The sequence below is a fragment of the Polyergus mexicanus genome, unplaced genomic scaffold (assembly GCF_030449975.1).
Source record: "Polyergus mexicanus isolate NDT 795.1 unplaced genomic scaffold, iyPolMexi1.0 SCAF_2, whole genome shotgun sequence".
NCBI classification, from domain to species: domain Eukaryota; kingdom Metazoa; phylum Arthropoda; class Insecta; order Hymenoptera; family Formicidae; genus Polyergus; species Polyergus mexicanus.
In genome coordinates, this window is record NW_027223322.1 from 13493305 (window position 1) to 13508271 (window position 14967).

Here is a 14967-nt window from a genome sequence, read left to right on the forward strand (position 1 = left end):
GTGACCGCGATTATCAATTTCTTGCGACGGCCATTTTATACGACGCTCGGTGTACACTCGATGTACATACTTTTAATAACTAGTGTGTAAGATTGTGTTTAGAGTATTTACGAAAACCGGTTTCGACAATGATAAAAGCGGAAGAGTAAGTACAATATTAGTACCGGATTAATCGCGTAGAGTAAGATTTCTCGTTAATCCATCTGCGAAATCATGTGTGTATATGTATGTGTGTCCAAATGCAAGATGCAATGTATCCGCGACATCAATTTTGACGCAAATGTTGTGAAGATGAAAACATATTTCTGTATATCTCCTCTTTAATGTTTTTCAGTACTATAATTGTGCTGCTATTGACATAAATAAACTGCAAAGTTCTATCTTGGCCTTTATCTTTTATTCACTAATACTTTCTCATGTCTCTCTTATATGTGTGTCTTGTTTTCTTATATTTGTTTAATGTCGTTTACATTTATATATGTGTGTGTGTGTGTCTCTCTCTCTCTCTCTCTCTCTCTCTCTCTCTCTCTCTCTCTCTCTCTCTCTCTCTCTCTCTCTCTCTCTCTCTCTCTCTCTCTCTCTCTCTCTTTCTCTTTCTCTCTGTATGTCTGTGTGCATATGTGACAAAATTTATTTGATATATTACGATAAATTGGTTTACTATACGCGCGCGCACATATACATATATAATTACTTTATTATATGTCATTGTAGCAGTCAACCACAGAATAATGATGACAGAGATAGAAGCAGAGAGCGTGACCGTAATCGAAGGTCAGACAGACCAAATCGTATAAACTCAGCTAGCCGTGATCGTAGCAGAGAGAGAAATGATCGCAGTGGCAGAAAAGCTTCCGACAGACGGATTTATGTGTCAAACATTCCTTATGATTTTCGCTGGCAAGATCTAAAAGATTTGTTTAGAAACGAGGTTGGTAAGGTAGCGCATGTAGAGCTCTTTACAGATGAAAACGATAAGCCTAGAGGATGTGGGATAGTAGAATTTGAAGATTCAGACTCTGTGAAAATAGCAGTAGATAAAATGCATCGATATGACATTAAAGGGAGAAAGCTTGTTGTCAAAGAAGTAAGTCGAAATGTTTTCTAATATTTTAATAATATAAATCAATTTCACCATAATTTATCTGATTTTATAGTAATGTTTAGTTTAATTGTAATTATTGTACTAAGTATATTTTTTTATTCTTTGTAGGATTTTGATGTAGAACGCGATAAATATGGTCGTTTAGCTACTGGTCGTAACAATGATAGAAATCGAGATGACAGATTCCGAGATCCTCCTAGGCCACAAGGAGGTGGAAGGCAAAATATGTCTGCACCCAGTGGTGGTGGTGGCGGTGGCGGTAGTAGCGGTGGGGGCGGTGGTGGCGGCGGTGGCGGAGGCAGCGGTGGTGACAATAAATTTGGAAACACCTATGGTCTTAGTACACAATTCTTAGAGTCACTAGGTATCAATGGTCCTTTGGTTACAAGGGTTTTTGTCGCTAATGTTAGTATAGCATGAGTATATATATTTTAAGAAGCATAATAATAATTATACATTGAGGAAATACACGTTCTATTTATTTATTCAGTTGGATTATAAAGTCGATGAGAAAAAGCTGCTTGAAGTCTTTAAATTGGCGGGAAAAGTATTGCATGTTGAATTGGGAAAAGACAAAGATGGTAAATCAAGAGGTTTTGGAGTTGTCGAATACGATCATCCAGTGGAGTCGGTTCAAGCCATTTCGATGCTTCACAATCAACAGTTGTATGACAGACGTATGACCGTTAGACTCGACAGAGCTAACGAACCTGACATGCCACCCAAATTGCCGGAAGGTACTTGCATATTCATCAGTTTTTTAATATATAATATGTGCTCAGTGTTTATATATAAATTAATTTATTTTGTAATTTAGGTTTGAAGGGAATTGGCATGGGACTTGGAGCTGGGGGTAATAGATTGTTGGATGTAGCTAGAAACATTCCCAATGTTCAAGCAAACAATCCACCAGTGGTAAATCCGATTTCGGCTCCTGTATTAGCAGCAGGCGCTTTTGGCGCTGGTTTAAACAACGTCGTACCTGCGCAATTAGGTGAGTCATATGTTTATTTTTATATAGATAAATTAAATTTTCGCTCTTGAAGGTGAACTAAAGATTGCGTCTATTCACAGCATCAGCATTGTCAAATACGAATGCTGCAGCTCTTCAAGCTAGTCTTGCCGGCGCCGGTCTGGGTGCCAATCTTACTACTAGTTCGTTGTTGAATTCGTCACTGACGAATGAATTGGCATCAAATCTAAACAATTTCGGCGGTGGCGTAGGTAGTTTGAGCGGTCTACAGGCATCTTTGGCTGGTGGACAAGGAAACAATTCGTTTACTCCTCGTGGTTTATCAAAGTTGGACAATGACATAGGATTCGGCGGTAACAACGCCTTCGGCGGTTCCAATTTTGGTGGTAGTAGCAGGGATTTCGACGGTGGATTTAGTAGAGGAGATGGTGATCGCGTTTCCGGCGGTGGTGGCGGTGGTTTTTCCGGGAATCAAGGCCAAAGTGGTGCTGGCAACCGACAAAACTCTAACGGTTCACGACCAATGTCAGATACCATTCTTATAGGCAATGTATGTACTTTTCACATCATTGTATCCTTTCTTTCAATTTTCTTCGCGATTTAATATCTAATTTTTCGTGTTACACAGTTACCTCCAAATACCACATGGCAAATGCTACGTGATAAATTTCAAGATGTCGGAGAAGTAAAATTTGCAGAAATGAGAGGTGCTGACATGGGCATGGTACGATTCGCATCTGAATGGGATGCTGAGCGTGCTGTGAGTATCCTTTTTCAAAGCAATATAGATATTTGAACATTTTTTTAAAGAAAATTATTTGATTAAGCATTGGTCATTCTTGTATATATTCTTAATTTTATATCTTTTATTGACTATATGAGATCTATATTAACTATATAAATTATTAACTATGAGATTCAAAGTAGAAAATAAGAGGAGATGGTTAGCTAATGATTGTCTAATCATGTATAATTATTTAAAAAAAGATAACTTTTGTGTTATATGAATGAGTTTTCCTTAATAATGGTATTTAGCTATGATGAATCGATCACGCATCGATGGTAGGACGATTGATGTGCGTATATACTAAAAGATCAAGAGGTAGTCTCGACGGATTCAAGGTAACGTTGACAGAAAAGATCATATCGCCGAATTTTTGATACTTAACCATAACTTATTGACACAGCGTAAGGAAGCTGGGTGTTTGTGTGTCGTCTGCAGGATTGTTCCACTCCTGATGACAATACTAGAAATTCATTCTAGTTATCTGGCAGAAAACTTAGGACAGTGAATGCGAAGTATCTGTCTTCAGAAGATCAGCAAGTTGTGTTTATGTGATGGCTACTCAACGTTGAAACGGTCGTGTCGACTACTGATGATCACCTTCGCATCCCCTCTCTTTACCGTCTCAACTTTTCGATTCTACATTGTTTATCACCAAATTATCGTTCCTTTTTACAATTCTTTAAAGGAAGTCTTTACTCTAATTGTTCACTTCTTAAATCAGTTTTTTCTAGCGATCGTGACTATAGTTGCTTAGGCTTAGGTTTCATGATGATCTTACTGTAAATCAGTAGGTTTCTTTTCAGTGTGTAGGTTATTTACAGTTACTATTTACAGATTATTTACAGTAATTAGCGAATCTATAGTCTGTAAGTCTTTACTTCTTAGTTATCATGATGAGAGATTGATCGGTTCTCCATCCTTCCGATCTAAAGTGACGCTTTACTCGCTTCACTCGCTGGGTTCACACCAAGCAGGGGATAGAAATCGAAAGGATAATCTTTCGATCATAAAAATGCATTTTTAACGCTATAAAATCGTTATTCACTCGAACAGATAAGATTTTCGACTTGCGAGATATCATAGGTACACTCGTTTACAATCTTATTTTATGCAGATCGTGTATTATGTGTTGGATTTTCATCGTATTGTTCGTACTTTCTAATACATAACGAAAGTCATATCGTGATGTTTGACAGGGGATAGCGCTTCGTCGCCACGATTTCTGCGAGATTATACTATTATTATTATTTTTTTTTCTTTTTCCTTTTTTTATTTTTTTTTTTTTTTTTATTTTTTGCTATACCACACTTGCTACTGTTGCATCGCTGTAAACGATTTAACGACCTAAGTACAGCATATGAGAAATTTCCTATAGTCCATATTTTAGGAAGATCCCCTCTCGATTCACATTCGCTTCGAGACTTCGGCGAACGAACATTGGATGCCTTTATCTTTATAACACTGGATAATTAAATTCGGCTAAATTGTTTAGCGTTTTATGCATCGTAGCATGTTTACCAAAAAGTAAATTGAGCTTCTAGGGATATCAAATGTTGACTTTTCAAGCTTTTTGAATATTCAGTATGTACATGGAAGAAATTTGAATTTTCTTTTAATACAATGGACGGAATTGTATTTTTAAATGTTTGCGGGATGTTATTTTTTGGTAAACATAATTCCTCTCTCTCGCCATGTAGATCTCGAGGAACATTCTGTGCATTGTATAACCACTCTTGTATAACCACAATCTCAGTGATTGAATAAAATCCAAATCCGTTTTCACTACAAAAAAAAAAAAAAAAAAACATTGGTCGTTGTGTTTTATTTCTGTGCTGTTGTATGAATTTTTATTATAATTTTTTTAAACGGTGTCACTCTCTTGTGTCGGTTCGGATGAATCTTGTGAAAGTGAGTTTAGCACGTGTTTAAATGTAACGCGTTTAAAAAAAAACAACGAGCGTTCTATAAACGCGTTGCATTTGAACAGATACGAATCCATTCGTTTATTAACACGTCTTTAAATACAGATCGCTTTCCCTGATTATCTTCCGCATATTGGGACATCAATAATCTGCGCAATGGGAAAAAAATGCTCGTTCACACATCACAGGTGAGATACTTTTTCAGAAAATTTTTTTCCCCGATTTTCCGAAGACATTCCGAAAAGAGAGAGAGAGACGATTGACGGTTATCTGCCCCTGATTAGCAACAAGCTTATCTGTTGCGCCATTAAAGATGTTTATTAGATAATTTAAAAGCGAAGCTCGCCGAAATCCATCCGTATGTGATGTTACAAATAATATTCTTCATCTCCAATAGCTTTTAATGATATTTTTACTATGCGGATGAAAATGAGTTGGATCGATGAATTTTAATAGAAGGGTAACCGAGAAAGGGATAATTAATATGGGATGTGTGATTTTCATCGCTTCTTCAACGTGGTGCGAGTGATTCTGTGTGTAGAACTGTAGAATTATGGACGACGACATCTCTTCTACGCGTATCGATGATTTGTATTTATTCCAATGTATAGTTTTTTTATTACAATCTCTGTCGATCTGTATCGCATGCGGGACTTTGTATCTTTCCAGAGTTTAAACAATAATCCTATGGTAAGTGTGTGTTCCTAAACTTCTCAGATATTCCAGCTGTGATTGATGATAGACCCACTGGCATTTTTTTTAATGACCGAATCGTCCTCTCCATCGGCGTTTAAATTAAATTCCTATGTGTTGGAGGAGAGATGTGGTATTGTCCCTTTTTTGTTGTCATGTTAGTTAGGAGGCTCTGATACATGATACAAGAGTTGTCCTACATCTTCGCATTAATAGGTCCGCCGATTTCAGAGGCCAGGAAGTATTTGCTATCTCGCCATTGTGTAATATATTTATCGTAGTAAAATAAATTTAATATCTTTATAAGAGCATTATAAGAGAAGCATTTTTCCTTCTCGTAAGATAAAGTTACACGATATGTATACAAATTATAATATAAGGAATACTTTTATTACACTGGGATATATAAATACAACGTGGATATCATTAATTATTTCCACAGGTCACGATCGAGAGATATCTGTCCCAACGTGACAAGTCAGGTAAGTTTTAACAGTCGACAAATAGTCACCTCACGCAAATATGTTATTCTTCCAGGAAAGCTATCGCGAGCGACGTCGAATCTTGCGGGACGGTAAGTTGTATAGAATAAAAAAAGCGAATCACCGAAACCGTATTTTTACACTTATATTTTTTTTACTTCGTCCATTTTTACATTATAAAATAGCTTTCGATATATGTGTTAAGTGTAAAGATACTATCTTTATAGGGAATCGTAATACGGCGTTCTAATGTAGCATGACAATAAAGTAAAGTCAATAAATCGGACGCGGCGTAAATGTGTCAACAATAAGATAAACGATTTGAACGCAACATGTAAAACCTATATAAAATCGCGTAATATATATGAATCATTTCGTATAAATTCGTTTTTATAGTATAACATTCGCGTTTAATAAAAAAGTATTTAAGTAACATCGTTTAATACCTCGAAAGCAAAAGGCACCTTGAACATCACACGCTCGTTTATATGTATTGTATATAATTATGTAGCGACGCGTCTTTTCTCTATATAGTCTATATATGTGTATGGATTATCACATTTTTGAAATAAAAGCGAATAAAAACACATTGTTTATGTGAATGAATCGTCAATTCCGATTGCTGTCATTAGCCCTGAGAATATTACTGGATTAACAAAATATTAAACAATTCGTGTGATGTGCTTGGCGTGCTGAAACGAAAAATATAAACGCAACATACGGCGATTTTATGTCTCGTAATCATTTCTATATACATAAAGTAGTAGCATATATAAATATAGAATTGCATTATTCATCATTTATCAGAAAACTTTTATTACAAATCCATGTTTTGCTTTTCATTTGTTTATACACAGCAAGGTAAAAAGTCATTTTTCTAAGATTACACACTCTTGAATTCAGCATATATTTATCATTATCGCTAAGCAATCATCAATATGGTATGTATGTATAATATGGCTCGCGCGGGGTTTATGTATAAGGGACAGGCTTTTAATTAGCCGACTTTATATAATAATAAAATCACAATATTCAATATCCCCACATTCTCAATATCACCGCGTTTCAATGCCGATGAATACTTTTAACTTATTCAAAGATTTAGTCTTTTGTAACGTTGCACACTCAATACCAAAGAGATCTATCCAAATATATCATCTCTTGACATATCCACTCAATTCACTAATCTCCACCTAACGAGAATAATGGCAAATAAGAAATTATTAAAAAAACATATAGACGATCGATTCTATTTCGATGAAAATATCGTCGCATTCGAACACAGTTTTAAATGACAAATACAATAAGATATTTAATTGATATAACCTCAAGTTTATCAAAAAAGTTATAAATCCATAGATTTCTATATATATAGAAGTATGTGTATGAATCAGAATAAATATAAATGACGATTAAATTGTGTTTTGCATCAAGTGTTTTAATTTTTCTTTTTGCAAAAGTATTTCAATATCAAATATTATAGCCGTATTCAAATGATATATACAATATTTTATTTTATTGGACGATACTTTTTAATAGCGAAACGCACATGCATAAACACAATTTTTTTATTGTCTTTAGAAACTTTTGTACTTCGTTTTTTTTTTTTATAATAAATTAATTATTAAATGCAAAGAAAAGGATACCAATTGTAAAATACAAGCAAAAATGCCGCGCCAATTCTTTTGAGAAAATCTTATTGCAAAACATGTTTTATATCGAAAGAAATAATAAAAAGATCTTTTTGGGATCATGTGTGCTTCATAGTACATCCCATTCTTTGTTGATTAAAAGAATTGTGCTTTACGAAAACAATTTTTTAACTTTATTCCGATATGGACTAATATAAAAAGGCGAGTCTCAATGTCAGAATAAATGAATTGCCAACCGTATTCGTCAACATCTAAATTATCACTTTTAATCTCAACCAAATTCTTTCGTCAAATTTTCTCATAATCAGTCAATTAGAATGAGATGCCTACCGTAGTACCTCGATATCGACAATGTCGCGTCTTGCGCACGTGCGTATTCGCTTATATTTTGTGTCTTCTTGATATTGCTAGTGCATTGCGACAAAAGCGCGAAGGTGTTGGGGTATTCTACTAATCTTTTGCGTCTTTCTGACCACTCGCGCGGCAAGACAAGCGAGCTTGGTGTATTTCAGGGGATAAATTGAATCATAAAGCTCCTTATCGCACAATAACATTTCGAACGTTTTGCCGTCGTTGTTCACGGCGTCAAGATGCGCGCCGGCATCGAGTAGATCGATCGATAAGACCGGTCGCCAAGGACGCAATAGCGCAGTCAGATGAAGAGCCGTGTTCCCGTCATTATCCCTGGCAGTTACATCCGCACCTACTCTCAGCAGAGCTTTGGTCAAATGAGGAGACGGAAATTTACACGTGGGATACCTGCCAACCAGGGCACCGTCCTCGCTGTGGCTTAATTGCAGTGCGTCGCGACCCTGAAAAAACGTAACACACAAAACCGGAGATATAGATATCAAAGGTTTTATTTTCTCAATTCTTATTCATTATTAACAATCGCTCACCTGCTTGCCTTTGGCACTTATTCGGACCAACTTATATAACTCCTTATGTAAAGCGATAAATTCTTCACTATCCTTCTCCCCGGTCTCGCGTGTTAACAGACACGCCAAATGCAGGGTGATTACTAGGACCCTATTCAAGAACGTTAAATCGCGTTCGCATGCCAAATCGCTCATTTTGTCCAACATTTGCTTTCCTTTCGCCACTTCGTTAACCTGCGAATAATTTTTTATAGAATAACGGTAAACGTTGACGCAGATCGGGCCATATTTGCAGACAATATCGTTTTCGTACTTACAGCTTTCTCGAAGACTCTCAATAGATCTTCTCTCTTCACCGGTGGTACTCTGCGACCTCTGGTTGTTTGTCTGCCTTCTTCACCTACCATGAAGCTAAAGAGTTCGGTGAAACTGAATAGAGAGCTCTGCGTCATGGGATTTAACGGTTCCAGCATGCTCTGCTGCATATCGAGAGCGTAGTTCCATAGCTCGATACAACGACGAAATTTACCCGCATCGGCGTAAACCGCCCCGCGATATCTAATGTAGTAACTTGTGTCCGGATGAGCCGGTCCTAATATCCGTTCTCTAATCACCAGTGCTTGCATGCGCATCTCATCTGGATCCGCCAATAAATCGTCCAAGGCCTCGGCTTCGACTACCTCTCGGGCATAATCGTAAGCGGCCACAAGGGGTGGAAATTCAGGTTTTGATATCATCGGGCCATCTCCCCGATATCTGAGAAAAAATAGTGCAAAAGATACGATATTAATTTTTTAATTTTTATTTTTTTTTTAAATAAGATAGAAGATTAAACTTATATTCGTATTATATTTTTGAAAAATATCTTTAAAATTATACTATATAAAAATGTCTAACATAAGATATACGGCTTTTGAGATAATCTATGGAAATGTTAGATATGTACCTCTCATCCATAGCTCGTTTCCAGAACTGCAAAGCACCTATCATGTCCCTTTTCTTATCCACATACGTTGCTCCGAGCAGCTCTAGCGCATCGATGCGTTCTTTCCTGCTGAACAGTTGCGGAATACCTATGAGGTACTCGACGATATGCGTATGACCTAAGAGAAGGAAACGAAGAAACGTTTTCGATTAGCGCTCGCTTTTTTCCTAGATGTTTAATCATCGCGGAACAGATCGCTTCAAATGAGCAAAATAAACTATCTTAAGGGAACCTTCGAGTGGTGCGTGGAACTTTCTGCTTTAACCTGTTACTGCTGCCGCGAGAAGTGGCGTCATCCCATAGGAGTCCACGTCCATCTGAGCGCCGTGCTCGACGAGTATCTTCAGTATCTCCAGGGATCCGCTCTCGGCGCAGTCGTGCAGTGCCGTGTTACCCTTCACGGACTTGCGATTCGCGTCCGCTTTCAAGGCGAGTAGGAACTTTGTGATTTTAACGTGACCCCGGTAGCATGCGATCATCAGACATGTGTGCCCGTGTCGATTTGCCATCTCGATATCTGCAAAGTCGAAATGAGCGTTTTAAATATTTGGCGATATAAAGTGTAATTCTGTTCTTTTCTATATAGAAAAAAAATCGTGCGTAATCGAATGTTTTATGGAATAAATATATATTTATCGAAATTATATTAATTTTCGCATACTTTTCCGCATATTTTTCTAAATCACGAAATCTTTGCGCTTTGCCTTTATTTACTCTTCAAACAACACGCTGACGGTAATTCTGAGGAACGCAGCTGAATATTTTCAATACCGAAAATACATACATAATTTACGAATTCATATTTTGTGTTTCCCTACCTGCACCATGTTGTACTAGAAATTTGACAATATCGTAGTGTCCATCGAAACATGCAGCGCGGAGAGGCGTAGAATTCGTTTTCGTGATCGAGTTTACTTTGGCACCTCGTCTCACCAGCAGTTTGACTAACGCCAAGTGACCAGCGGCCGCCGCGCACCACAGGGGTGGTGCACCCTCGATCGTCTCGCCTTCGAAGACCACTATTTTTGGAAAGAAATGTTGAAAAATATATTTTACAATTAACAGCAAAGTGGAAAATTAAATAGTGTCTCGTATTGCGAAAAGAATAATGATACAATGTAATAATCGTAAATAAAATGAATTGTGCAATAATACAAGTATATGCAATCCAAATGTTGTTGCAATAGATTATACCAGCGTATAATATACAAAGTATTTATCGTAATGATCACAATATTTGCTATATATATATATATATATATATATATATATATATATATATATATATATATATATATATATAAAACGAAATAATTTTTTTTTTCCAAACATTACTTTTGCGCATTTCGATTTGAAGATTATTTTCCGTAGACGGATAGAACAAAGCCGTTAATGAAAAGATGACTGTGGTCTTACCTGACCCAGGCTGCTCCACGTCCGCCCCGCATTTTTCAATAAGGTATTCCGCCACATCGTAATGTCCGTTCCGACATGCCATAACTAAGGGTGTTGCGCCATGGGTTTTGGCACCGACTAGTTGTCCTACCTCATCTTTGCCCCGATGTTCTAGGAACACCTTCCGAGAGAAAAGCAGAAACCACGTGATACACGTTTTTATGATATGATATGGCATGAATTGTGTCGTAGTTGTAAAATGTTTGCAAAGAAAGCGATACAAGTATTAAAATAAAAATTGATTAAACTTAAAATGAATATTAATATTCCGTTCTTAATTAAAGTTAATTCAACTTTTATTTAAATCGTCATTTATATAATCGCGAGGTGCATTCTGTGGAGAAGACCTGTCACTTGAACGAATCGAAGATGCTCTAGCATCAACTTACGTTAGACAGTACGGAACCCGTGTTGGATCGTTTAATGAGCTAACACGTTTGCGAGCAAACGGATGTGCCGTGCGAGATTTCAAAATCGACTGGTTTAAGGTTTATGCGGATTATCGTTGCAACGCACACATGAAAAACCTCAAATAATAAATATTTAAATTCCCAAAGCTCCCTTTTTTCTTGTTCGCGCTTCGCGTACGCTCGTCCTACGCTCTTAAAAAATTCTTCTCTTCGACTATATAATAATTCACAATTCTCGATCTCTTTCACAATTCTGCCATTCAGCCTCCTCGTGATTTTTTAGTCGATACTCTTCTTGTCTATCTATCTTTCAATTATTGTACACTTATACTTCAGATTGACGCGAGTCTTTAAATTTTAATGACTACAATCGCGCGCGCGTTTGTATCGAATTAAATTTGAAGAAGAGGATTATATTGGCGAAGCAAAAGAATTTATGGAGACAAGTTCTTGTCGGCTGTTCGGACGTCGTCTGGAGATAATATTCGCGCAGTTACTCGCGTTGACGTTCACTGTCGGTCTAAATACCACGTGGCTGCGGCGCACGTTTCATTTAAATGTTGTGAGAGGCGGGATCCTTGCGTCACTGACACCTAAGAGACCCCCTTATAGACTTACGAGAAGATCATGCAACGAACCGCGAAGTGACAAAAGTTTTAGCTCGTCCTTCGCAGTTACACGTGAAAACGTATTTCGTCACGAGACGCGCGAGACGTTAAGTACCGCGAACTAAATGGTGAATAATCTTATAATAATATTTACGCGCATGTCATTCGACAACCAAATAATTATGTCATCGTCGCATTGACAACATATTAAGCATTCAGATTGTTAAATATTGAGAATGATTACATATTAGATTGTTAACGAATCAAGTCTCGCGTCTTCAAGAGACAAATCAAATCGAATTATATCGGAAACGATTAGTCTATGTTTTCTCCGATGTCGAAAAAGAATGTGATTCGGAACAATTTCGATTTTTTTTTCCACACGAGGCATTGAATGATATTCGCGCTTCGTCAAAATTATCAAGAAAGCTCGACTCGATTGTTTTTTTGTCGACGTAGAGAATCGGAGCAGTCCATCCGAAACGCGCACCCGAAGAAGACTGAAGGCAAAAGCCGAATTCCGAACTCGCCGTCTTCTGGAGAAATCATCATTCTCCGGCCGTTATGGATGTGCGAGTCCCGTTAAATGAATAATCGGAGACATTGGGACCCATCGTGACAAGTGAACTGCCGCTTACGATGGTTCGCTACTGGGGGAAAAGTGGGGACGATATTTTTTCGCTTTGTATTCTTTCTCATTCTTTTTGTCCTCTCCCTCTTTTGATGCTCCTCCTTTTCGAAGAGAAGACCTACATACTTTTCGTGAAAGCCTTACTTTGCTGTATTAAAAAAAATATATTCATTGTTTTATATATGAGCCAGTATTCTTTTCTTTACTTTAATTTTAAAAATTATTAAATAAATAATCGCCATAATATAAATTCATTCGCAAAATCTTGATTAAAAACTCGATACTTTAATATAAAAATCTAATATATGTGATTTCTTTCTCCTTATAATGTGTATATATATATATATAATTTACATTATAATGAAGCATGTAAACTTTTGATGTCTAGAAAAATAATTAGAAAAAAGATGAATATAAATGTAATAGTCAATTATTATGCAAAACAAAGATAAAGTCGGATTTTACAAATACACATTTTTATTAGTAAATTTTTATTAATAAAAATATAGTCTCAGACTCGTCTTTTTTTTTTGCCGATTTTATTTTTTTCCTTTTGCTATAATCACACGTTTAATTTATTTTATAACCAGTTTAATTTTCATCTCAATATAAGCGAGAAATTCGATCTTTATTAGAGACCAACAAATCACTGCTACTTTAATCTTATTCTCTTACTTTGTTTTCGAATGTACAAAGTGCCGATGCCGTTATTTGTGTGACCGATTTACTTTTTTTCGTGGGCTCGTTCGTTCATTTCATTCTGCTTCGATTCCCTGCTCTTCCCCTTACTGTCACGTTCTCGTTCGATTCCTCGATAAAATGTAGGTAACGAGGTCAGCCGATGTCGAAACGAGCTCGTAAAAGATGAGATAAAACATTCGCCTTTATTTTCGCACTAAAAGAAAATATACGCATCTTACAAGCATCTTTCCACCGATAATTTTCCATTTTAAGAGACACACGACAGCTGCGGCAAACGGTTAATCGATAGCAATGATGTCGGACATTCAATAACAATGACGAAGGTGCAAAGAATACAAACATCGTAAAAGCGGACTGTAAATTCCGTGAAAATAAAACGACTTCAAATAGAGAGATGATCCATCGATGTACAAGAATTGCAACTCCCTACGAGCTGCAATTGCATGAAATTATGGTGTCAGATTTTCACAATGTCAGCGATAAGATTTTCGCAATTGTATCAAAGTAGCGAAATATATGCCCGCGCGATTTCGACACGCGATAAAATGAAACAACTGCTTCAATTAATATAGAAAGAAAGAAAAAGAAAGAAAAGAGAGAGAACGTTGCGAATAACAAATTATTCGAATAATACATTATTCTTCGTGTAGTAGCGCTATTGTTAAACAACGTTTGCTTCGTGGAAAATGGGCTATAACCGGCTCCTCGATGACTTTTTTCAACGGGCTATCGATTATGTCGTTTTTACGCTCGCGTAGAGAGGAGAGGATATTTTAGTACAGTTTCGGAGCACTTTCCTTCGGAGTCTTTCCCATATTAACCCGCCTAACAAAATCATAGAGAAATAGCAGCGGCAATGGGCGCCGTTCGTTGGTATATCAACGCTAAAGTCAATTAACGCTAGGTACAACTGCGGTCAAGCACCATACGCAACGGACACGGTATACATTTGTCTCGCGGCTGAATAATGCATGTGCAGTTGTTGTTGCAAGCATGTAAGACACGTCCCACTTAAATTTTACGTTCGCCATTTCGAAAGGTTTAGTTTGCCTACGTCGCATTACGAGAAGTAGCACGAGTCGTAAATAGTCCCTCCCTCCCTCTTCTCCATTCCTTTACATTGTGCCGACCTAACGATCTGTTAAATTCGTCAATATCAAAGAACACTATCAATCTCAGACGCAAAACGGAATGAATAAATGTTTCACCTTACAACGTTTAAAGTAGCGATATTCGTATCAACGTCCAAGGGGATATACGAGCCGACTGCTGACTCTATCGTTGACGAGAGGGAGAGATAATGAAATATGAATGAATAGTATCAATGATAGCAATCATCGTAAATCATTCAGCGATAACAATTATTTGCGAATTAATCTATTTCATTATATTATCATTTTATATACATATATACATACATATATATATATAAAATTTATTAGAGAAGTAAACTCACGGTCAATTAAGTTACATTTAAATTAACGACAAATGTAATTTACGTGAGAATGCTGTGAAAATCCTATCATGCTCGACCTCGACCGACTTGCGTCACACGCAGTAATTATGGCATTACAATTGCGCACGGATATTCCAGAGCGGTGACAAAAAGTTACCGCGAGATAATTATACGATTACGGCATTCGAGCATTAGAAAATTACGCGCTGGCTAATTTCGCGCCGAAGA

General features: G+C 36.9%; 2 protein-coding genes across 10 annotated transcripts in view; one reads left to right on the forward strand and one right to left on the reverse strand.

The window, feature by feature from the left end:
- Rump (heterogeneous nuclear ribonucleoprotein rumpelstiltskin) lies at nucleotides 1–7279 on the forward strand. Of its 9 annotated transcripts, XR_011448099.1 has the most exons (11): nucleotides 1–145; nucleotides 715–1087; nucleotides 1214–1510; nucleotides 1596–1842; nucleotides 1923–2099; nucleotides 2180–2628; nucleotides 2707–2842; nucleotides 3114–3200; nucleotides 5923–5962; nucleotides 6018–6054; nucleotides 6190–7277. XR_011448099.1 is itself a non-coding variant. In XM_070310164.1 (9 exons), exons 1-8 carry the CDS (start codon nucleotides 129–131, stop codon nucleotides 3167–3169), a joined length of 1752 nt encoding a protein of 583 aa, XP_070166265.1. In that variant the 5' UTR covers nucleotides 1–128; the 3' UTR covers nucleotides 3170–3200; nucleotides 3266–7279. The 9 variants fall into 9 exon arrangements, 4 of the variants coding, with proteins under 4 accessions (XP_070166265.1, XP_070166275.1, XP_070166292.1 ...); XR_011448097.1 differs by having other exon boundaries at nucleotides 3114–5962; nucleotides 6190–7279; XR_011448098.1 differs by having other exon boundaries at nucleotides 6018–7277.
- Nucleotides 5841–14967, reverse strand: part of LOC138940936 (protein fem-1 homolog CG6966) — a 27376-nt gene continuing 18249 nt past the window's right edge. The window contains exons 2-8 of the mRNA XM_070310158.1: nucleotides 10894–11053; nucleotides 10296–10496; nucleotides 9743–9994; nucleotides 9439–9595; nucleotides 8810–9248; nucleotides 8514–8726; nucleotides 5841–8426 (exon numbers count right to left, since the gene is read on the reverse strand). Coding sequence (XP_070166259.1) covers nucleotides 8022–8426; nucleotides 8514–8726; nucleotides 8810–9248; nucleotides 9439–9595; nucleotides 9743–9994; nucleotides 10296–10496; nucleotides 10894–11053 — 1827 coding nt within the window. The 3' untranslated portion in view covers nucleotides 5841–8021. The remainder of the gene's footprint in view (nucleotides 8427–8513; nucleotides 8727–8809; nucleotides 9249–9438; nucleotides 9596–9742; nucleotides 9995–10295; nucleotides 10497–10893; nucleotides 11054–14967) is intronic.

What these genes read in the sequence shown, in the direction of transcription:
- Rump (XM_070310164.1), top strand. An exon ending in GAAAGCTTGTTGTCAAAGAA is followed by an intron (nt 1,088 to 1,213) that starts GTAAGTCGAAAT and finishes TATTCTTTGTAG; the next exon opens with GATTTTGATGTAGAACGCGA. An exon ending in CAAGGGTTTTTGTCGCTAAT is followed by an intron (nt 1,511 to 1,595) that starts GTTAGTATAGCA and finishes TTATTTATTCAG; the next exon opens with TTGGATTATAAAGTCGATGA.